At 37.2% G+C, this 22990-nt stretch overlaps 2 protein-coding genes across 5 annotated transcripts in view; one reads left to right on the top strand and one right to left on the bottom strand.

Moving 5' to 3' along the window:
• The window catches only part of CENPC (centromere protein C), a 269756-nt gene that overhangs the window by 137156 nt on the left and 109610 nt on the right, over window positions 1–22990 (bottom strand). The gene's annotated exons all lie outside the window — the stretch shown is intronic.
• The window catches only part of STAP1 (signal transducing adaptor family member 1), a 53016-nt gene that overhangs the window by 11834 nt on the left and 18192 nt on the right, over window positions 1–22990 (top strand). For both annotated transcript variants that reach the window (XM_034958719.3, XM_003815808.6), the window contains exons 2-7: window positions 1622–1693; window positions 5920–6033; window positions 7739–7795; window positions 11833–11999; window positions 14106–14234; window positions 21362–21431. In XM_034958719.3, the coding sequence (XP_034814610.1) occupies window positions 1622–1693; window positions 5920–6033; window positions 7739–7795; window positions 11833–11999; window positions 14106–14234; window positions 21362–21431 (609 nt within the window). The remainder of the gene's footprint in view (window positions 1–1621; window positions 1694–5919; window positions 6034–7738; window positions 7796–11832; window positions 12000–14105; window positions 14235–21361; window positions 21432–22990) is intronic.

The following is a 22990-nucleotide window of genomic DNA, read 5'->3' as shown; positions in this document are numbered from 1 at the left end:
TACATTATAAACTTGTTTAATTTTTGACTCTTTTGTAATAACATTACCTTAAAACAAAAACACATTGTACAGCTCTGCAAAAATATTTTATTTCTTTATATCCTTATTCTATAAGCTTTTTCTATTTTTAAAATTCTTTATTTTTTTTTTTTTTTTTTACTTTTTAAGCTTTTTGTTTAAAACTAAGACACACATACATTAGCCTGGGCCTACGCAGGGTCAAGATTATCAATATCATTATCTTCCACCTTCATATCTTATTCCATTTTGTGTGTGTGTGTGTGTGTGTGAGATGGAATCTCGCTCTGTCGCCCAGGCTGGAGTGCAGTTGCATGATCTTGGCTCATTGCAACCTCTGCCTCCTGGGTTCAAGTGATTCTTCTGCTACAGCCCCCTGAGTAGTTGGGATTACAGGTGCACGTCACAATGCCTGGCTAATTTTTGTATTTTTAGGTAGAGATGGGGTTTTGCCATGTTGTTCAGGCTGGTCTGGAACTCCTGGCCTCAAGGGAGTCGCCCACCTCAGCCTCCCAAAGTGTTGGGATTACAGCGTGAGCCACCAGGCCCAGCCCCAGTGGATGGCCTTTAGGGGTAATAACATGCATGGAGCTGTCATCTCTATGATAGCAATGCCTTCTTTAGAAATACCTCCTGAAGAACGTGCTTGAGGCTGCTTCACAGTTAGTTATGTTTTTTCAAAGTAGAAGTAGTATACTCTAAAACAATGATTAAAAAGTATAGTATAGTAAGTACATAAACCAGTGACATAGTCATTTATTAATCATTAACAAGTATTATTTACTGTACATAATTATATGTCCTATATTTTTGTTTGACTGGAAATGCAGTAGGTTTGTTTGCCAGCATCACCACAAACACCTGAGTCATGCATTGTGCTACAACATTATTGACAGTTGATAGGAATTTTTCAGCGCCATTGTATCTTATGGGACCACTATCATATAGGCAGTTTGTCATCCACCAAAAGATCTTTTTGTGGCACATGATTGTATATCCTTATCTGAAATGTTATACTAAAATAAATTTGAGAATGATTTAATCAAGTGGTGGCATGGGCCTGTAGTCCTAGCTACTCTGGAGGCTGGAGTGGGAGGATTGCTTGAGCCCAGGAGTTCAAGGCTGTAGTGAGCCATGATTGTACCACTATGCTCCAGCCTGGGTAACAGAGCAAGACTCTGAAAAAAGAAAGAAAACAAAAGAAAAAGAGAGAAGGAAAGAAAGAAAGAAAGAGAAAGGAAGGAAGGAAGGGAGAAAGGAGGGAGGAAGAAAGGAGGGAGGGAGGAAGGAAATAAAATGTTAAGCCAGGTATGGTGGCATATGCCTGTAGTCCCAGCTACTTGGAGGGGAAGCTGAGGCAGAAGAATTGCTTGAGCCCAGGAGTTGGAGAGTCCAGCCTGGGGGACATATTGAGACCAGAGAACCTATCTCAAAAAATGAAAAGAATTAAATGTAAAATTAAGCTATAAAAATTAGAATTATCCAGGATAAAGAAGACTTCTTATATCACACAAGCAATTAAGAAAGTTACAAGGGATAATATTATTAGAAAAATAGTTGAATATACACTAATGAAATGATGTTTATGATTTCTTTCCCACAGGAGTATGAGCATTACTGGACAGAGTTGAGAGGAACTACTCTTTTCTTTTATACCGAGAAAAAGAGTATAATAGTAAGTAAATATGTTGAGCTGATTCCATTGTTTCCCAATATACCCTTGTCACATAGCATATTATTCATTTTGGATTTTCTGCCATCCAAGAATAAAGATGCTCTGGTAAAATTCATTCAAAAAATAAAGTTTAAATCTGTGGGGGCCGCCAATGATCACAGGAACGATGGTAAATTTTCCTGGGCAATTCCGAAGAAGATACTGACTCATGTTTTTTACTTTTCATTATTTTCTTTCTGATTCTGATAACTAAACAGTTAAAAAGTGAAAATTTTTGACAAGACATCTGCACATATATTGCTTAATACCAAGTGATAGCTTCCATTTCTCCCACTTTTTATCTTGCTGTAGCATGCAGTTATAACTGGAAAGGAACAAAATGATCTCCAGAGCATGCAAAGCCATTATTTAATTTTTCTGAAAAGACAAAAACATATTTCACAAAGCAGGACTTCTAAAGGCTTAAACATGAGAATAACAATAAAGGGATTCTGAGGTTTATTTATTCATATTAATTTCAAATTTTGATTGTATGCTTCAGTTCTTCCAGAAATAAGATATAGTATTTTAGTGGCAAATGCTTACCTACCTTGGAACACTATAAGAGACTTTATGAGCCAGTAACTTGATTAAATATAAACATTCTGGATCTGGATATAGTAGCCCATCTAATAATTAGAACATCATTATTAGAAGCCAACATCTAATGAAAGAGACAGAAAAATAACCTGTGTAATGTAGAATGTTTTCAAATGCCATAATAAATTTTACAAAATTAATTTCTCTTTTGTGCATTCCAATTTCTCACTGATGTCAGTAAATATAAAAGAGCTTTTATTCTAACCTTTTCTATTGCACAGTAAGTGAGAGAGCTAACAATTTTTGCTCACTTACTACATGGCAAGAGGCAGTAAAGCTTAATAATCGAGAGCCTGGTCTCTTCAGACAGCCTGCCTGGGTGTTTGTCCTAGCCCTGCCACTGTTAACTGCAGAATCTTGGGCCAGTTACCCCACCTCTCTGTGTCTCAGTGTTATCAGACAGGAAACTGGTAGGAAACAGAAGATATCTCAAATTGGGCAATTTGAAGAGAATTTAATAAAGTTTTAATAAATATGCAAAGCAGTGAACAGGGTGTAGGAAAATTACAAAGATAGTACAGAATCCTGAGGCTAAAACAGTGTTCATTACCATGCCTAGGACTCAGAGGAAAGAGTGGGAAAGTAGTGTGAATTGTATGGAGATGACTGCCTTAAGGAGAGTATGATCTTTGACTGAGGGAGCAACTGCGTAGGGTAATAAATACCCACCCTCACTCTTCTGATCTCCTGCCACTGTTCTCCAGTGGTCCAACCCAATAGGAACTCAAAGGGTACGGAGCCCCTTGATGTTGTCCATACAGGTCTCTCTCCTGCTGCAGAGTCTTGGGTGGTGAAGGAATAAAAGTGAATCTAAAAGAGCAAACAAAAGATCTCCAACACAGTCTTCAAATCTCTAAAATCAGAATAAAAATAGTAGTCCATTTTATAAGGTTCTCAAAATAACTAAATGAGATAGTACATGTAAGGACCTAAGAGAGTAGCTGGCACATAGTAAGCATTCAGGCATTTTACATGCATTGCCTAATTTAATTCTCACAACTCTGCAGAATGGGTGCTATTTTAATTCCAGCTTTATAGATGAGATTAGTGAAGTTTAAAGATTAAGAATTGTACAAGGTTAGATAGGTAATATGAAAGGTACAATCCAGGTCTTGCTCCTAAGCCAGCCTTCTTCATCACCATGCCATGAGGAAATTGTTATAATGAAATGTCTCAGAATTGCCCATCTACCAATTTTTGTTAAGAGTATACAGACCTTTTGGGAACTTTTTAAAGTGATAGTCTCAGAAGAAAGCACTGGGATAGACGAGGTGAGAAGTGTAGATTTTTGTCTTACAAAAGGGAAGAATTTAAAGCTGCCTTTAAATATTTGAAAGGCTGTCAGGAAGTCGTGTGAAAGGGTCACTGAATTTGTTTCATGTTATTCCAGAAAGAAGAGATTAGGACAATGGATGAAAATTGGAGGAAAGTTGTGGCTTAATACAAGAAAAAACTTGCTAGTAGGCAGAGGTGCTCAGGAGGCATGAGTTCCATGTTAGAGATGTTTGAACACAGACTGGATGACTAATGAAAGGATACCCTGGCAGAGATGCCATCAGATGTCAGTGAGGTTAGACAGATGACCTTTAAGCCTCTTCACAAGATACAAATAAAAACAAAGAGATATGACTTCCTTTCCTCTAATCAATGGATCAGGCTACTGCACTCCAACTAACTGCCACCTCTTCCTCTGTTGCTTCCTCCTTTGTTGCAGCAAAACTCACTGAGCTTGATCTAGACAATCCCTCAGAAAAAAGATTTCTGTTTAATTTTAGATTCTTTCTTCCTTTGAACCTCCCTTCCATATTTTTTGAATGTATTTATTTTTAAAATTGACATATAAAATTGTTTATCATGATGTTTTAAAATATATATACATTGTGGAATGGTTAAATTGAAAATAACTAGGCCAACTCAAACTTTCTCTCAAACTCATCAATATAGAAATAGCTTTGGAAAAAAATTATATACCTATTTTTATGTCCTACTTTACTCAGAAAAATAAGACTTACAGATATACAGTAAAATAAGTCATATTGGCTACAATTGAAAGAAACATAAAAGGAGATAAAAAGAACTCAAGAATGAGGCTAATTTAGTAAAAATATATATATCATAAAAACCCTACTATACTTACTACAGGTAGTTCTTTCTACTACTAGAAGGCAAGCCCGTTGCATATAGAGAGTGGAAATTGACCAATTTCTCAGAAGAAATATTTTTATTATACTTGGATAGGATAGGAATTTCTTAATAGGATTGCCATAATCAGTGGTGTGCAGTAAATGCTGAATAGCTTTCTGGAAAAAAGTATGAATATATATATACATAAACTTGTTATAAATATTGCTGATATGAACAATTTATAGTACACAATTAGAAAAATACACAATAGTCTTTATTGTAATGTCCATACAGACAATTGATTCTCACAGAATGCTTTCCTTGATTTTTGCCTAACTCTTGCCTTGGTAACCAACTGTCAATGTAATTCGATCATAATTTGACAAATGGAGATTTAAATGGTATTTAAATCTGCTCTTTCCATAATAAATTTATTATCATTAAATATGATATTTGACATGAATATTGTCTAATATTTTCATTTACATTAATGAGTAAAAGAAAGTAAAATGATGTATGTCAAAACATCATGTATTTATTAAAATCAATAAATGTGAGCAATTTCTTTGCTGAATTAGATAATAGTTTTTGAATTCTGGAAGAATATTCTGTCAATTTTTGTTCTATTTAGAGTGAAACAGATTCAGACACAACAAACCTATCTCATCTGCATATTAACATTTTTTCCTTTACTTTTTAAAGCCTACACCAAGGGCCAATAATCTGGATGATGGGCCAAATCTGGCCTATGGCCTGATTTTCTTCAGTTTTTGAGATAAGAATGTCTCCATATGTTTAAAGTGTTTCTAAAGAAAAAACAAAAATGAGGAATGTACAACAGGCTGTATGTGTGCCTGAAGTATGGTACTGTTTGGCCTTTTGCAGAAAAAAAGTGCTGCCCCTGGACATCAACAAAATAATAAATCAAGCTTGATTTGTAAGGTTTACCAATTTGCATGGTGTAAAATACCCTCACTGTGGCTGATTTCAACCTAACAGTATGACCTCACGGAGCATGTAGTTGGGAAGAAAAGCACAGTAGCACAGTATTATATGGTATTTTCACCATACAGAAATGAAGATGTAAATAACCTTAAGAACATAGAGAACAGTAAAATATAGAAATAGAATGTAACAAATTTTGTTTTAATTACCTTTGCTTTGAATATAATTTATTTACTGGTATGTTTATATAATTCGATTTTTAAAATAATGGCTGTGTTTAACAACTTGCTTGCAAAATTCCTGAAAATTTAACAATTGGCTTTTGCAAACCTGTGTGAGCCAGGTTCAGCACACCACCACATAATACATTTCCACATGTCCTCTGGGATTAGGAAAACCAGGATATCATACAAAGTACTAATTAGTTGAAAGGAAGATATTACTTATTTTGCTTCCTGCTAGAACTAATGTGTATTACCCATGAAATAATATAATGTGATCTTCCTTTATCTTTGCAGTATGTTGACAAATTAGACATAGTAGACCTCACATGCCTTACTGAGCAGAATTCAACTGAAAAGAACTGTGCGAAATTCACCCTTGTTTTGCCGAAAGAGGAAGTACAACTGAAGGTGAGCGAGGAGAAACAGTAGTCTGTAAAGGGTTGTGGTTATAAATAACATTCTTCACATCCAGTGGCTGAAGTAAAGAGAAATTGTAAGACAGGCTAAGTCTTACACTTTGTTAATATTTTTGCTTGCGTCTGGCCAAGACCTAGTTTTCTGAATTGGAATTTAAAAAGACGTGTTCACTTGTTTAGCATACAAGCGCCACGAAACCAGATACTCCTGCCCTCTGACAAAGTCAGGGATCCCACCTGGTGTTTGCTAAGGTTGTTCTTGAATCAGCATTCAAAATGAGCCAATAAAAGTCACCCAGTAACCACGGTAATAACATAAAGAGAACAACTTGTATTAAATAAGATATACTCGGAGACTTTTCCTGGGAGATTACTGATTGACCTTGAAAAGCACTGGTCTGAACTTCCGTGTAATAGGAATCGCCTGTACTAAGGAGATCGGACCCCCATCCCCCAACTCAAAACCTATATTTTAAGCAAGCTCCCCGGATGATTTGCAGATATGATAGTGAAGAGCACAGGACTGGTGTCAGATACTTGGGTCTGAATTTGGGCTGTTTCATTAGTTATTCATTCATTGTGATTATAGGCAAGTTACTTACCCTTTTTGTGTCTTTGTTTCTTCACCCGGAAGTAAGTCTTCTCTCAGATGAAACCCCCTCACCAAGGCCTACCTGGAGCACTTTATTACAGTGGTAACCTTTTTCTCCTCTCCTATGCCCCTAGTTGCACTCCTAATCTCTCTTACCCTGCTGTACCTTTAATTTTTCTCATTTCTTTCTTTTCGACACTATAAAATTTACTATTATGTTTATTATTTATCATTCCTTGCTAGACTCTAAACTCCATGAGAACAAGGTTTTTTTTTTCGTTCCCTAATATAAACCAGTGTGTAGAATAGTGCTTAGCACTTAAAGGTACTTAGTAAATATCTGTTAAATGAACAAATCTATAAAACAATCAAACAAGCAAAAATAATAAGACCTTTTGCCAAGTTGCCTTGAAGGTTAAATCAAGTAATACCTGTGAAGTGCTTAAAATAGTAGCTACCACTAAAAGTGCTCAAAATATGTTGGCTGCAGTCTTGACCTCCCAGGCTCAAGCAACTTTCTTACCTTAGCCTCTCAAGTAGCTGACACCACCACAACAGGCTAATTTTTTGTATTTTTTGTAGAGACATGGTTTCACCATGTTGCCCAGGCTGTCTCAAACCCCTGAGCTCAAGTGATCCTCCCACCTCAGCCTCCCAAAGTGCTGAGACTACACGCATGAGCTACCAACCCTGACCTGGTATTGTTATTATTAGTAATAACATAGTACTAGTATTTACGGCTAAGAATTGGAAGTTACTACTATCAAACTTGGTTGTCCTGAATTTAAAGCCAGTCCATTTTAACTGCTAATGGAGAGAGTAACTGTGAATTGACATATTGCAAAAGTAAGTTTTCTAACATTTAATTTTTTTGAGTAAATTTGTACATGTTCATTTGTTTTAAGTAAGCAAACAGATTACAGCTGTATGTCTTCTGACAAAAGAAAATAGTATTGAAATATTTCATAAAAAATACACATTAGTAGTTCTAAGCCAAAAAAAGAAAATGAATTATTTTTTAGGCTCAGTCATAATTATTTATTTTATGCTCAATCACTCATGTATTTCCTTCTTTGGCTTTATCTGTTTTTGTCTTCAACTTTAGACAGAGAACACAGAAAGTGGGGAAGAATGGAGAGGCTTCATTCTTACAGTAACAGAGGTAGGAAGCTCACTGCTTTTGATTGATTCTTTTTTTTTTTCAACAAATATCTGCTGAACACCCTATGATCCATGCAGAGTGAAAGTGGCTGAAGATATAGCAATTGAAAAAGATAGACCTAAACTCTTGCACTTACTTATGAACATTATATTTTCATCAGGTGGTGGAGAGGGAGAAAGTAAACAAGTAAACAGATGATCATTTCACATTGTGACAATTGTTATGAAGAAAATAAACAAGGCAATTCGCTAGGGAGTAACCGGTGGTAAAGGAGATCTACTTTTTGGTCTTATCTGTTTGACTCAGTGGTCCTTTGTATATTCTGATATTTGTAGCTAATACAGCATGTTTGAAAATACATTCCAATTTCTTTTCTTTTCTTTCTTTCTTTTTTTTTTTTTTTTTTGAGATGAGGTCTCACTATGTCACCCAGGCTGGAGTGCAGTGGCGTAATTTGGCTCACTGCAACCTCCACCTCCAGAGTTCAAGTGATTCTCCTGCTTCAGCCTCTCAAGTAGCTGGGATTACAGGCATGCACCATCATGCCCAGCTAATTTCTGTATTTTTAGTAGAGACGAGGTTTCATCACGTTGGCCAGGCTGGTTTGGAACTCCTGGCCTCAAGTGATCTGCCGGCCTCGGCCTCCGAAAGTGCTGGGATTACAGGTGTGAGCCACTGCGCCCGGCCTCTGATTTCTTTTTTATTTATTTAATACATATTTATAGAATACTAGCCAAGATGAATTTTATAAATAACATAGACAATGTAACAGGGAGAGACCATAAAAATGAAAACTCACCTTTAAACATTTCTTTAGTGAGTCTTAAAACAACAGGATGCTTATCTGTTCAACTCTGTGGTGTTTTATCAGAGGCAAATAGTAAGATCTACTGCTTAGAGTTAACTCTTGCAGTAAGATAATGTCCATTATTTTAGATAAAGCCACTGTAGCAATTGCCTTGGAAACATGACGTTCTTTGATAACCAGCCTCCCAAGGAGCACCATGTTCTCTAGTAATTTAAAAGGATATAAAAACTGTGTTTATTAGAGTCAGTTAAACACAGATTCTATCCAAAGCTAGTTTCTAAGTAAGCCATTGCAGTCATCTGAAATAAGCACTGCACTTTACCAAGTTGATGGATGCAGGTTCTTTATTTCAGCCAGTAACAGGTAAAAGTTAGAGGTTCAACTATTGTGTAGGGAAGTTATATGAGGCTAGAAAAGCGGACCAGTTAAAGATGTGAAGAACATGTTGACTTCTGAGAGGGAGAGGAAGAAATCCTGGGGAATTGCACTCTTTCCCTCTGTTGTGGAAAATATCTCTGAGTGGTACGGTGCTTCCAATACCGGGTATAACTATCCCAAGGGTATGTGACTAAGTATCAAGGAGTACACTAAAAACACTGGCAAAAACTTTTTGCATCCTCCCGGTACACTAAGTATGTATAAAGTTTTGGCCAAACATTTTGTTTTTAGTTTCTTTCCTGGAGTAAAAATAAAAAGCATTATTTTTATATTAAAATACACACATAAATAAGTAACAGAATATAAAATCAAATTTATGTGATTTTTTTTTTTTTGAGACAGAGTCTCACTCTGTCACCCAGGCTGGAGTGCAGTGGTGCAATCTTGGCTCACTGCAACCTCCACCTCCTGCGTTCAAGCAATTCTCCTGCCTTAGCCTCCCAAGTAGCTGGGATTAAAGGCACGTACCATCATGCCCGGCTAAGTTTTTAAAAAACTATTTTTACTAGAGGTGGGGTTTCACCATGTTGGCCATGCTGGTCTCAAACTCCTGACCTCAAGTGATCCTCCCACCTCAAGTGATCCTCCCACCTCAGCCTCCCAAAGTGCTGGGATTACAGGTGTGAGCCACCACGCCCAGCCCATGTGAATTTTTAAGAGAAGACAAGTTGCCTCAAATTTTGTACTCTGTAAATGTTGTTTTGTGTTATGATTCCAGATCATGGTATATGAACATTTACAGTATGTTGTTATTAGGATGACTTTAGTAGAGAAGTGAGAGAAGCTCAGACTGTATGTAGTTGAAAGAGCTGAGACATTGCTTTTGAATCAAATAGACCCCAGTTTGGGTCCTGGTTCCACAACTTACTAGCTATTTGACTCTGGACTAGTTATTTAATCTTTCTGTGCTTGATTTTTTTTTCTATTTGTATTAGGCCATTCTTGCATTGCTATAAAGAAATACCTAAGACTGGGTAATTTGTAAAGAAAAGAGGTTTAATTGGCTCCTGGTTCTGCAGGCTGTACAGGAAGCATGGTGCCAGCATCTGCTCAGCTTCTGGGAAGGGCCTCAAGGAGCTTTTACTCATGGCAGAAGGTGAAGGGGGAACAGACATGTCACATGGTGAGAGTAGGAAAGAGAAAGAGTGGGGAAGAGGGACCACACACTTTTAAATGACTAGATCTCACAAGAATTCACCCACTAACATGAGAAAAGCACCAAGCCATGAGAGATTCATCCCCATGACCCAAACACCTCCCACCAGGCCCCACCTCCAACACTGGGGCTAATTTAACATGAGCTTTGGTGGGAACACATATCCAAACTATATCACCATTTGTAAATTGGGGATAACAATACCATTTTTTTTTTGAGATGGAGTCTTGCTCTATCACCCAGGCTGGAGTGCAGTGGCTTGATCCCGGCTCACTGCAAATTCCGCTTCCCAGGTTTAAGCAATCGTCCTGCCTCAGCCTCCCAAGTACCTGGGATTACAGGCACATGCCACCCAAAATTTTTGTATTTTTATTAGAAACGGGTTTCATAATGTTAGCCAGGCTGATCTTGAACTCTTGACCTCAAGTGATCCACCCACCTTGGCCTCCCAAAGTGCTGGGATTACAGGCATGAGCCACTGCACCCTCCCGTATAACAATACTTTCTAGCATTTCTGTGAGGATTGCAATAAAACATGTACAATGCTAGAGCTATAATAGTCAATTAATAAAGATATGTGTCTCATTAGGTATTTTCCCCCATTATTTTATTTTTTTCTGGTATATATGGAAATTGTTTTACTGGTTATTATCTTAGTTATCTAAAATGTCTCTAAGCCTTTTTTATTGTGTATCTGTATTAGTAAATGTTTGTGTAAATTTTATATGTACTTGTATGCATATTAAAACATATATAATAATAGAAATTAGTGAAATAGTAACTTAATAGAAAGTGAAGTTATAATGTTTTCTTCCCATACTCTAATGGACTTTTTGTATACCTCCTGGAAAGCATGCACTCTTCTCTGAAGATAAAGGTGATAATCACACAAGGCTGCCTCCAAATAAAGACTTGCTAGGGTCACGTACAAAAAATATCTTACCATTCAAACTATACCTTCTAAGAGCACAGAGCTGGTCATAATGAGGTCAAAATTGCAGGTATGAATATAAATCAGAAGGACATATATAGGTGAGTCAATCTGAAATACATCTCTAGGAAAGGTAACAACCACCACAAAACCAACTAATAAGTAGAAAAGTATCATAATTCTAACATGTGAATGAATGTTTGAAACACACCACAGACGCAAAATTGCGACCTCTGACTGCTGCTCTTCAGTCACCTAATGAACAGTTCCATCTGAATCCCATGTTGCCATATGGCTGGGGGAAATCATTTCAGATAACTTATGAGAGAGTGAGGTACCTTGAAGGTGTTCTGGAAAATCCCTGGCATTGATGAACTAGTGAGCTCAGAATGAAAAATATGAGGTTTGTTGTTACTTGAATTAGCTTTTAGTGCAAGGCGGGGTGTTCTTTGCTTTGGGGCCAAACCAAAAGGATGATTTCTTGGCAGAAGGGTAGGTACTCTGTGCAGGTTGTAGTTGGTGCAGAGGCGGTTCTGAAACACCCACCCTAGACTAAAATCCTCTGTTTCTTATTCCCTTAGTCCCTACTCATTCACCTCTGTCAGGTAACTGTAGCCCTATAGGACCAGAACAGGGTCGTCTTCACTAAAGTTATAAGTTATTAAGCTGTTTTCTTGCCTGCCTACTCTTTTAATTGGTTTCAGCTGTCAGTTCCCCAAAATGTGTCACTCCTACCTGGGCAAGTAATTAAACTGCATGAAGTCCTAGAGAGAGAAAAGAAAAGGAGGATTGAGACAGAGCAGAGTACGTCCGTGGAAAAAGAGAAGGAACCAACTGAAGATTATGTGGATGTACTGAACCCTATGCCAGCGTAAGTGCACAATGAACTGCAGTTTATTCATTCGATTGTTAAAACTAATTTCTAATTATAAAGGAGAGTTAGTCACTTGCTCTTGTTAAGCCAGGGACAATAAGCAGTCTTGGGGATAAACTGTATATCTCTGCGTACATGCCATATTTCCTCTTCTATGTCGTGATCAACAAAATGCAGATTTGAACCAACCATCTTACCACACAGGAAATCCCCTTCCACCCACATCTTTAGAACAAATAGATACTCTTTCCAGAGCTCACGCCTAAATAAAAACTCCCATGAAGAAGGCAGGAAAAGATATTTTTTCACTATGCAAACTCTATGATTGACTGATTTTCTCTCAGAAAATTATACCAATAAATTTTCAATACCTAGAATGTTCTATTCAACTGACCAATTAGTCAGTAGTCATCAAGCTTGTACTTTGACAAAGGCCTTGTGTAAAATGTTTAAGGTATTGGAAAAATAAAGAAGTGCAGAAAATGCTAAATTCACCAACATCCTACATTTATTTTTTATATTATTGAAAAGATTCTGAGCTCTTTCCTCCTGAAATCTTGGTGGTGTTGTCAATAAAACTTGTCCTGGTACCCTGTTTGACATCAGGTTCTGTTGCATACTCTATCTGTACTACAATCACTGAAACCCGCCAACCATCATTTTTACCTGAAACCACCAGCAACTGATGGACTGATAAGTTAAAAGTCACATGGACTGCTAATTTTTCTTTTTTCTCAATAAAACAAGTAATATATGTTTATTATATATAAAAGATTAAAATCATTCCTTGTTCCACCACTCAGAGATATTTGCTATTAACATTTTAGGGTTTTTTTTGTTTTTTTTTTTTGTTTTTTTTTGAGACAGTGTCTCACTCTGTTAGCCAGGCTAGAGTGCAGCACGATCTCAGCTCACTGCAATCTCCACCTCTGGGTCTCAAACGATTCCCATGCCTTGACCTGCCGAGTAGCTGGGACCACAGGCACCTGCCACTGTGCCCAGCTAATTTTTGTATTTTTGTAGAGACAGGGTTTTGCCATGTTGCCCAGGCTGGTCTTGAACTCTTGAGCTCAAGTGATCCACCCGCCTTGGCCTACCAAAGTCCTGGGATTACAGGTGTGAGCCACCATGCCCAGGCTTCGACCAGATTTTTTCTATTAGTTTTTTTTTTCTATGAATATGACTATATATTTTCTTGACTATGATTTACAGGTGGTCTGTATAAGTTGAACAATGGTTAAATGACTTTTTGACTTTAAGATGATGCAAATGCAATATGCATTCAGTATAAACTCTACTTTTCGAGTACCCATACAACCATTCTGTTTTTCACTTTCAGTATTCAATGCATTGCATGAGACATTCAACATTTTATTATAAATAAACTTTGTGTTAGATGATTTTGCTCATCAATAGGCTAATGTAAGTGTTCTAAGCATTTTTAAGGTAGGCTAGGCTGAGCTATGATGTTCAGTAAGTTATGCATATTAAATGCATTTTCAGCTTACGATATTTTCAACTTACAGTGGGTTTATCGGGATATAATCCCATCATAATTCAAGGAGCATCTGTATATTATAAAAATGAGAAGTGCTTTATTTTTTATTTTGCACATAAAAATAACAACAATGTCATAGAAAGACATATTACACCAAAATAAATGAGTGCAAACATATTTAAATATCAGTTGTTTAAGACATAGACCATACAAGAGAAACATTTACAGATGTTTTGTATCCCTGAAAGGAGACCCCCAATAAATATTTATCCGAGAACCTACTTATCAACTGAGACTGGGGATACATTGTTAATTCTTGTTGGTAATGATGATTATATACTGATCAGTAGATAACTTTTCAGGTTCTCTTTGTATAAAAAGGCTTTGGAAGAATTAAGGAAGGAAGACCTTAACATTAGCATACACAGAGTGGCACAGGCTTGTAATAATAGAGCATTGTAATTACATAATTGGAATAATCAAACCGGAAGTTTTAAGAAAAGTTAGCAACTGCAGCTCTCAAAGTTATTTTGGTAGTATTTTTTTCAAGTAATGATCTTCATCAGTTAAAAAAACAATTCTGTTTTTTTATCTCACCTCTGTAGATGTTTTTATACAGTGTCCCGGAAAGAGGCAACTGAGATGCTCCAGAAGAACCCTTCTTTGGGAAATATGATCCTGAGGCCTGGTAGTGACAGTAGAAACTACTCCATCACTATTCGGCAGGAGATAGAGTATGTTTAATTTTTTTTAAATGTATGGAATTTTTAAAAGCATGGTATCACTAAATACAAGTCCAGATCAGCACCTGCTATGTGTTTCGTTGGGGCTGAAAATATGAACACAAGTGGCCGGGTGCGGTGGCTCACGCCTGTAATCTCAGCACTTCGGGAGGCTGAGGCAGACGGATCACAAGGTCAGGATATCGAGACTACCCTGGCTAACACGGTGAAACCCCGTCTTTACTAAAAATACAAAAAATTAGCCAGGCGTGGTGGCACGTGCCTGTAGTCCCAGCTACTCGGGAGGCTGAGGCAGGGGAATTGCTTGAACCCAGGAGGCAGAGGTTGCAGTGAGCCGAGATCACGCCACCGCACTCCCGCCTGGGTGACAGAGTGAGACTCGGTCTCGAAAAAAAAAAAAAATGAACACAAGAATAGGGAGGGAATGTCATAAAAGCAATGCTAAAGACTGAGCCAATGCTAACATTTGCAGCAGGGAAGAAGAAAGAATAACACATTATTTTGGTCCTGGATATAGTTGCATTGTTCATTCAATTCAACAAATATTTATTGAGCAGCTGCTATATGCCAAGCAATACTCTAGGCACTAAGAATACGCAGTGAAAAAAACAAACATCTCTGTTTTGGTTTGAATTGATTAGCAATAAAAGTATAAAAAGAAAAACATCCCTGGCTTCAATCTTCAATGAGTTTACATTCTTGTAGGGAGACATAGACTTAAACACGTAACTAAAAATATATGTGGCCATAAGGTCTATAGAGTAAAATAAAGCAGGAAGAGAGAGATGGGAACCCTCAGAGGTGACAAAGGGAGCACATTTTTATGGTTGCTATTGTTTTAATATAGAGTGGTCAAGGAAGACCTACTTTATTGACTGATTTAAGCAGAGAGCTGAAGGAAGTGAGAAAATAAACCCTACCAATATCTGGGGCAAAAGTGCTCCAGGCAGCAAATGCGTATGCTTTGAGATAGAAGAATGCTTGACTTGTTCAAGAAAAGAAAAAGGCTGCTGTGACTGCAATGAAAAGAGCAAAGAGAAAAGTGGTAGGAGAGGAGATTCCAGAGTCAGAGTAGGGACACATCACTCAGAGCCCTACAGATCATTGTAGGGACAAGGGTTTTACTTTGAATGACATGACAGGCCACTGAACTGTTGTCATAATCTGACTTATTTATAAAAAAGGGCCACTTAGGAGCCTCTTTGTCAAGGTTACTAATTTCTTTCTGGTAAAATGGTCTAACTTTGATAAAGTCAGTAACACTTAAATGCAAACATTATTTTTCTGTGTAGTTGGGGTAGTTAGATCTTTTAATAGACTCCAGCTTTCAAAGTCTATGAGAACTTGCACTTCATTGGAGACTCTGGCTTAGTTAATACTTCCACAACTGATAATATAATTTAAATATCAAGGTTATGTCCTACATAAAAATATTCAGTAAATGACTTTCTTTAATATATATGCATAAACAGAACTTTGACATTTGAATTTGCTATTCTTTATGGGGATAATATTATTTTATTAAATTTTATACTATAACATATCTATCAATGAATCTATCTACTAATCCACCCCATAAATATCTATAATTCTAAATATGAAGATATGTATGGTGAATAAAGGCAGTTAAAAAGAAACAACTTCCAGAGACAAATTTAAAACATGGCATTATGGCTACATTGCTAGTGTGTGCCACAGCCCAATAAGCTTTATTCACTTGCCAGTAAACAGATCCTTGTCTTATACACTAGTCATGGGCACTGAACAGATGGCAAGAATGTTAGATGGTAAATCAGGTCATGGTTCTTTGTGTAAGGAAATGTGTGTGTGTATATATCTCTGTGTGTATATTTCTACAATGAATGTCTGTCAACTTAAACTTGTGGTTTCATTATTTTTTGTTTATTATAAACTAACGATTGAAGTTAATGGATTTTCAACTCTATTGAAATACAGTAGAAAATAATAGATTTTTCAACTACAACCTCATTTGATGTATAATTTAATTGACTGTCTTGATACAAATCCAAAAGAAATCATTTTTCTTATCGTTATGACTGCCATTAAACATCAGTGAACTTAGAATAATTTGTAGGAGAAAAGTGGATTTTTCTCTTTACTATATCCTGGTCAAGAAGTTTGTCCTTTTTCAGGATTTAGGAAATTGTGTATGACATAAACTACAGCATATCCTTAACCGTTTACTTCCACTTTTAAAGATGAGAGGATGTAACACTGAATTAAAAATTAAGAGAGAGCAGATTTTTAATAGAAACATAATCTAACTGCTTAAATGTAAAATTAGAACACCAAAGAGCGTGATTTTTTTTCCCTTAATGTCATTCCTTTCTTGGTCAGATTGAGTGGTTGATACATTTACACGTGACCCCTGTCTTACTATTCTGCATGAAATGAACAAACTCTGAAGACCTGACAGCTCCATAAAGACTGCATACTTCGGCCAGGCACGGTGGCTCACACCTGTAATCCCAGCACTTTGGGAGGCCGAAGCAGGTGGATCATGAGGTCAGGAGTTTGAGACCAGCCTGACCAACATGGTGAAACCCCATCTCTACTAAAAATACAGAAATTAGCTGGGTGTGGTGGCACGCACCTGTAATCCCAGCTACTCAGGAGGCTGAGGCAGGAGAATCGCTTCAACCTGGGAGGCGGAGGTTGCAGTGAGCTGATATTGCACCACTGCACTCCAGCATGGGCAAGAAAGCAAGACTCCATCTCAAAAACAAAACAAACAAAAAACAAAAAAACTGCATATTTCTTGCACAATAGCAGCCTGATCCCTTTTAAGGTGGTCTAGATTAGTCCAACTCTTTCATTACATTTTCTATACAATTAACTATGAGAAATAACTGTTTTCTGTTGCAGATGTGGTGTGTGACTAAACACAATGAATTTCTGTACTTAGTGTCACAGTTTTTACTCACAATTGTATTGTATTTAAGTTATATATTAAGCTCATAAGAGTATGGAAAAGGAGTTCATATCAAAGTTGCATAATTCTAAATTTAATAAGTTCACTTTCGGTTTGAATTCATATAGAAATTCATGCTTTTGTTAGCTGATGGTCATCAAAACTTACAACATTTTATAAAACTAATCATTCTCCCCCTGCAAAAGTTCATATTTGGAAAGCAAGAAGTATATTGGTTAAACTAAAGAACTCTAACACTAGAGTCAGTATGCACTTATTTAGGCTTTGAGAAATAGTTCATACCTGGAAGTGGATACGAAAAATTCAACTGTATTGCACAAATTTTCCTTACATGCCAAATCCATCTATGATGTCAAAGTTTGTTAAATGTATTCTCTAATGCCTCAAAACAGGTGTTTCAGAGTACCTGAATTTAATATCTTCCATGTAACAGGTCACTTAAAGGATAACAGTTGTACAGAGTATTAGAATTTTAGCTTGTTATACTGTACGACTTAATGTAAAGAATTTGGTAGAAACCTCGGCTATTGGGAAGCAGTTGTATTACCCACAAAACCAATTCATTCTCTTATAGGTTATGGGAGAAATGTTCAGTCATGCAAGTTAGATGAGTGTGTCTGGTAAAACATTAGCTGAAAAGTACAAGTTAGTTTACAAAGCAGTATATGAAAATAAAATTATCTCCATCTGTTCACAGAGCAGCTGTGGGAGGGAATACTTGTTCTCAGGAATAAACAAAAGCCATTCAATGCCAAATTACCAGATGACTCTTGTCTCAATGTAGACTATCATCCACCTTTACCCAGCCCAATGGTGCGTGAATTCATAAGACATAAAGCTGTTCTTACAACAGAACTTCATGGCTTGGTTTGGTTTTCTTGAAAATGTTATGACTAGGTACCAAGCTAGCAGTATGGAAACTTTGGAAAGCCATTAGCTAAGGAAGCAGTAGGAAATATTTACCCAAAATTTATTTCTTTGCAAAAATGGAAGTCAGAAGCTAAGAACAAGTATTTATAACCACATTTAAGGGGACACCTTTTCTTTCTTTTTTTCTTTTTTTTTTTTTTTTGAGATGGAGTTTTGCTCTTGTTGCCCAGTCTGGAGTTCAATGGCGCGATCTCAGCTCACCACAACCTCCACCTCCCAGGTTCAAGCAATTCTCCTGCCTCAGCCTCCCGAGTAGCTGGGATTACAAGCATGTGCCACCACGCCTGGCTAATTTTTTTTGTAGTTTTAGTACAGACGGGGTTTCTCCATGTTGGTCAGGCTGGTCTCGAACTCCTGACCTCAGATGATCCGCCCATCTCGGCCTCCCAAAGTGCTGGGATTACAGGCGTGAGCCACCGCACCCGGCTGGGGACACATTTTCTTAAAAAAAAAAAGACTTGCTTCTTCTGTTTTGAGGTCAGCATCAGGAAATCTTAATATAGCAAATTCTATCAATCTTGTTTTTTTCATCTCTTTTTATTTCTTTGGAAAAGCAGAACAAAACAGAATATGAAAGGAAAGCAAAATGTCTAAAAAGAGAGTCAAAACCTAAGCAACTTCAATGGATTTTTTTTCCCACCTCTTTCTGTTCCAGAATTTCATTCTATTAGTCAAAAGTTCCAAGATAACTTGTTGACCTTTGCCACTTTTCCTCCCACAGCTTTGCCATAGACGATGATGATGATGATGATGATGATGATATGATGGCTTTTTGTTTTTTTTTTGAGACGGGGCCTCACTCTGTCTCACAGGCTGGAGTACAGTGGTGCGAGCTCGGCTCACTGCCAACTCCGCCTCCCGGGTTCACGCCATTCTCCTGCCTCAGCCTCCCGAGTAGCTGGGACTACAGGTGCCCACCACCACGCCCGGCTAATTTTTTGTATTTTTAGGAGAGACGGGGTTTCACCATGTTAGCCAGGATGGTCTCGATCTCCTGACCTCGTGATCCGCCTGCCTCAGCCTCCCAAAGTGCTGGGATTACAGGCGTGAACCACTGCGCCCGGCTGATACGATGGCTTTTAAAAACAACAACAATCGTTGTTCTCCTTATAGGTTACCATTTGTGGGTGCTATGTTGAGTACTGGCAAACATTTCCTTCAGGCACAATAAAAACTTTGAGACAGACAGTATTTTCCATGTTTTACAAATGAAGAGGATGAGACTCACAGAAACTACTACATTAAAACAATACATTTAAGAAGTAGTAAAAATGGTTATAATTTACTGAGTGCTTAAATGTGCCAGACACTGTACTAAGGACTTTGCAAAGGTTAACTCACAGCAGCCCCTTGAGGCAAGGCACCATCTCCATTTATAGATGAAGAAAATGGAGGTTCAGAGAACCCACATGACAATCAGAATTTGAACCAAGTTTTCTATCAGTCTTCCAACGAACAGCAATCCCTTATTTAATAGGAATACAGGAATTCTAATTGAAATTGTAGAGTTTTCAAAAGTAACTGTGTGATTACAAAGATCTTATTATGATGTGATAAAGATAAAGCCAGGTATAACCACCCTGAAAGGGTGCTGTATGACCTTCTGTGTCCAAAAATGCTTCCTTCACCAACTTGTAACTGATTCCTGAAGTTTCAGCGTTAAGGAATGTTTTCTTTTAGGAAGGAAAAGGGTTGGTTGGGTTTTATCCCATGTTTTGAAAGTAGGTTATTGGAATTTATGAGCTGTTTCCATTGTGATGTCCAATTGAGAGGTGATTTGGATATAATGGTGAATGAGAAGAGTCCCCTGAATAGAAGACTTCAGTTTCAGTCCTAAATGAAAACGGGAGAAGCGATTTAAAAAAAGAAGGTAGAAAGACCCTGTGCCTAGCTTAACCTGCTGAACACTTTTGTTTTAGACAGCTTCTGTACATAGGACAAATGCTTAATTAGTGTGTCATTCAAGCAAATGACAATGTAATAAATGCTGTTCATTTGTCAACACCAGAAAAAGTTTTCATCCTAACATGCTTGCCGTACAAATCAAGGGAATTCAAGACAAACATACTCTGGTTCAAAACTAACTGACAAGGATAGTGACTTCTGATCTCAGTGTAAATTTGCTTAGTTCTAGCAGATAACATTATGAGGTGGGGGATCCTAATTTTTCTTTTTTTGAGACAGGGTCTCATTCTGTTGCCCAGGCTAGAATGCAGCGGCACCATCATAGCTCACTGCAGCCTCAATCTCCTGGACGCAATGATTCGCCCACCTAACACCTGAGTAGCTGGGACCACATATGCATGCCACCATGCCTGGCTAATTTTTTGAATTTTTTTGTAGAGATGGGGTCTCACTATGTTGCCCAGTCTGGTCTCTAACTCCTGGGCTCAAGTCATCCTCACGCCTTGGCCTCTCAAAAGTTCTGGGATTACAGGCCTGAGCCATCCCACTCATCCAGCTCCTAATATTTTAAAAACTCAACTTTATAAATATTTATTCTGTGCCTAATGCTAGAATACAGTGATGAATAGGATATGCCTCTTGTTCATAAGCAGTTCATAATCAATAAAATACCCTGTATTTGAGTGGTAATAATCTTGAGTGCTATGTGACTATAGAAGAGGAAGACAATACGATTCATGTAATGTACTTACGTTATCATCTATATGTTCATATAGTGCCTAAGACCCAGTATTTTCCATATCTCTAAGTCAGCCCCAAAGTTAGTGGATATCCAGGGTGGTATATGAGCTAATATGAATAACAGCTATTGAGGGGTTTCTTGTTGGATTGGTGATAATGTAGAGTAGAAAGCAATGTACTTTTAATAATTCTTTCTACTTCTCTCAATATGGAGAATATATATTTGATTTTATATACCTACATAGAATTTTATTATGTTGTTTACTTTCTAGGTTACTGACATCAAAAGAATTATTTCTGCCTGAAAGATTTTTAATTCTTGATTCCTGTTTTCCTGTTTATTCTTTCTAATTCACCCACTCAATGACCCAGATTACCTATATCCCTAGTGAGTAGCCCCCACAAAAAGACACTCTGCAAACCAGGTAAACAGAAAATAAAAAACCACGAAGGATTTTTTTTTTTTTTTTTGCCAAACTATAGTCATGACAACATAGGTTGATTATACAGGTGATATTTTATATTTACTTTAGTTTGCATTTACCCAATTGTATAATAAAATGGAGACTAACCATTTGTTTCATTGTAGCATTCCAAGAATCAAGCACTACAAAGTGATGAGCGTAGGACAAAACTACACTATTGAACTGGAAAAACCTGTAAGTAACTATTTTTGTTGTTGTTGATGAACTTCCTCCCGATTCCTTATAGCCTCCTAGTGCTGGCAAAAAGCAGCCAAGTTAAGGAGCCCTGAATGTGGCAGATATACAAGGTGAAAAGTGAGATTCAGGAACAGGTGGTGAGGCAGAGTAAAATATAATTTGCTTCTAAAAATTCTTTCCACTTTTCTTTCTCTGCAAATTTCTCAAGGTTTGCAGAGAAAGAAAAGTGGAAAAAATTCAGAGAAAGAAAGATACTTTTGTTAAACATTCTCCAATTATAAATCTTCAAATATGTTTATTTCTAATGGGAAGAAATCTGTAAATGCCTAATCCTCTAATACCTGTCTTGCTGAAGTTCAGAAATCCTCTCTTAATAGCAACATAGTAGTGAAGAAAGCATTTCTTATTTGTCTTGAACTCTTCTCCCACCCAAGCTGACTTACCATGGGGCTAATGATATAGCTAAGCACTTGACATATATCATCCAATGTAATTGTTATCATTACCCTGAGGTAGATATTGTTATGCCTTTCATACAGGTGAGATAATTGGTATTTACACTGTTCTGAACCAATGAGAATGTGGTGATGTGGCCTACATTCCAGGATGCTGAAAAAGAGAATATAGCTCTGTGATTTTAGGCTGCAGTAGTGGGAAGATTGAGTCAGGAAAGTTGTCTCTGGATATCACTTAAATAGAACTGGTGGGTCTTGAAGATATTTATATTTACCTAGTTCCTCTGCTTCTCCAGGTCCATTGTGTTGATCAAGTAGAAAAAGGAACAGTGTGGTTGAATTTTTTATATTTTGGTCATAATTCTTAGAGAGCAAGGTAGCTGCTGATTCATAGAGCACACTTACATCTTTGCCATAAGTGCCTCCCAAAGCTTCTCAGTTATCAGATCCATTCCTGACTAGACTTTTAAAATAAAATTCAATAAAGAAGGCAGAAAACTAGATTGCTAAAGGATAATCCAAATAACTAAGTGACTACAAGCAATGGACAAGGAAGAATAATGTGTCGTCTTTGTAACTGGGTAAACTGGGGCTCATTTCTGTCATTAGCTCATACAGTCTACAGTGTAAGGAAAACTAACAGCCTGGATTATTCTTTCATTTTTCACCCTCCCCAACCATACCCCTCAACCCCTCAGTAAGGTTGTATTTTTGTGATTTTTTTTTTTTTTAGAGACAGGGGTCTTGCTATGTTGCCCAGGCTTGAGCACAGTGGCTGTTCACAGGCACAATCATAGTGCCAGCCTGAAACTCCTGGGCTCAAGCGATCCTCCTACTTCAGCCTCCCGAGTAGCGGGAACCACAGGTGTGTACCACTGCGCCTGGCTCAGGAATTCTTTTTCCTCTTCAAGGTTATCTGGTATATTTATTCTGATTTCATTTGTATAAAAATATTAGTTTAGGGGTAGAGACACATTTCATCTACTCCTAGACCGGCAAATTATCCTGTTACAATAAAATACTAAAATGCTTAAATTCTCTGGTTTTAAAGGTTATTTGCTTTAAAGCATAAGAAACCAACTACAGCTAACTTAAGAAAAA

The sequence above is a fragment of the Pan paniscus genome, chromosome 3 (genome assembly GCF_029289425.2).
Source record: "Pan paniscus chromosome 3, NHGRI_mPanPan1-v2.0_pri, whole genome shotgun sequence".
NCBI classification, from domain to species: domain Eukaryota; kingdom Metazoa; phylum Chordata; class Mammalia; order Primates; family Hominidae; genus Pan; species Pan paniscus.
This window is presented reverse-complemented; position numbering and strand designations above follow the sequence as displayed.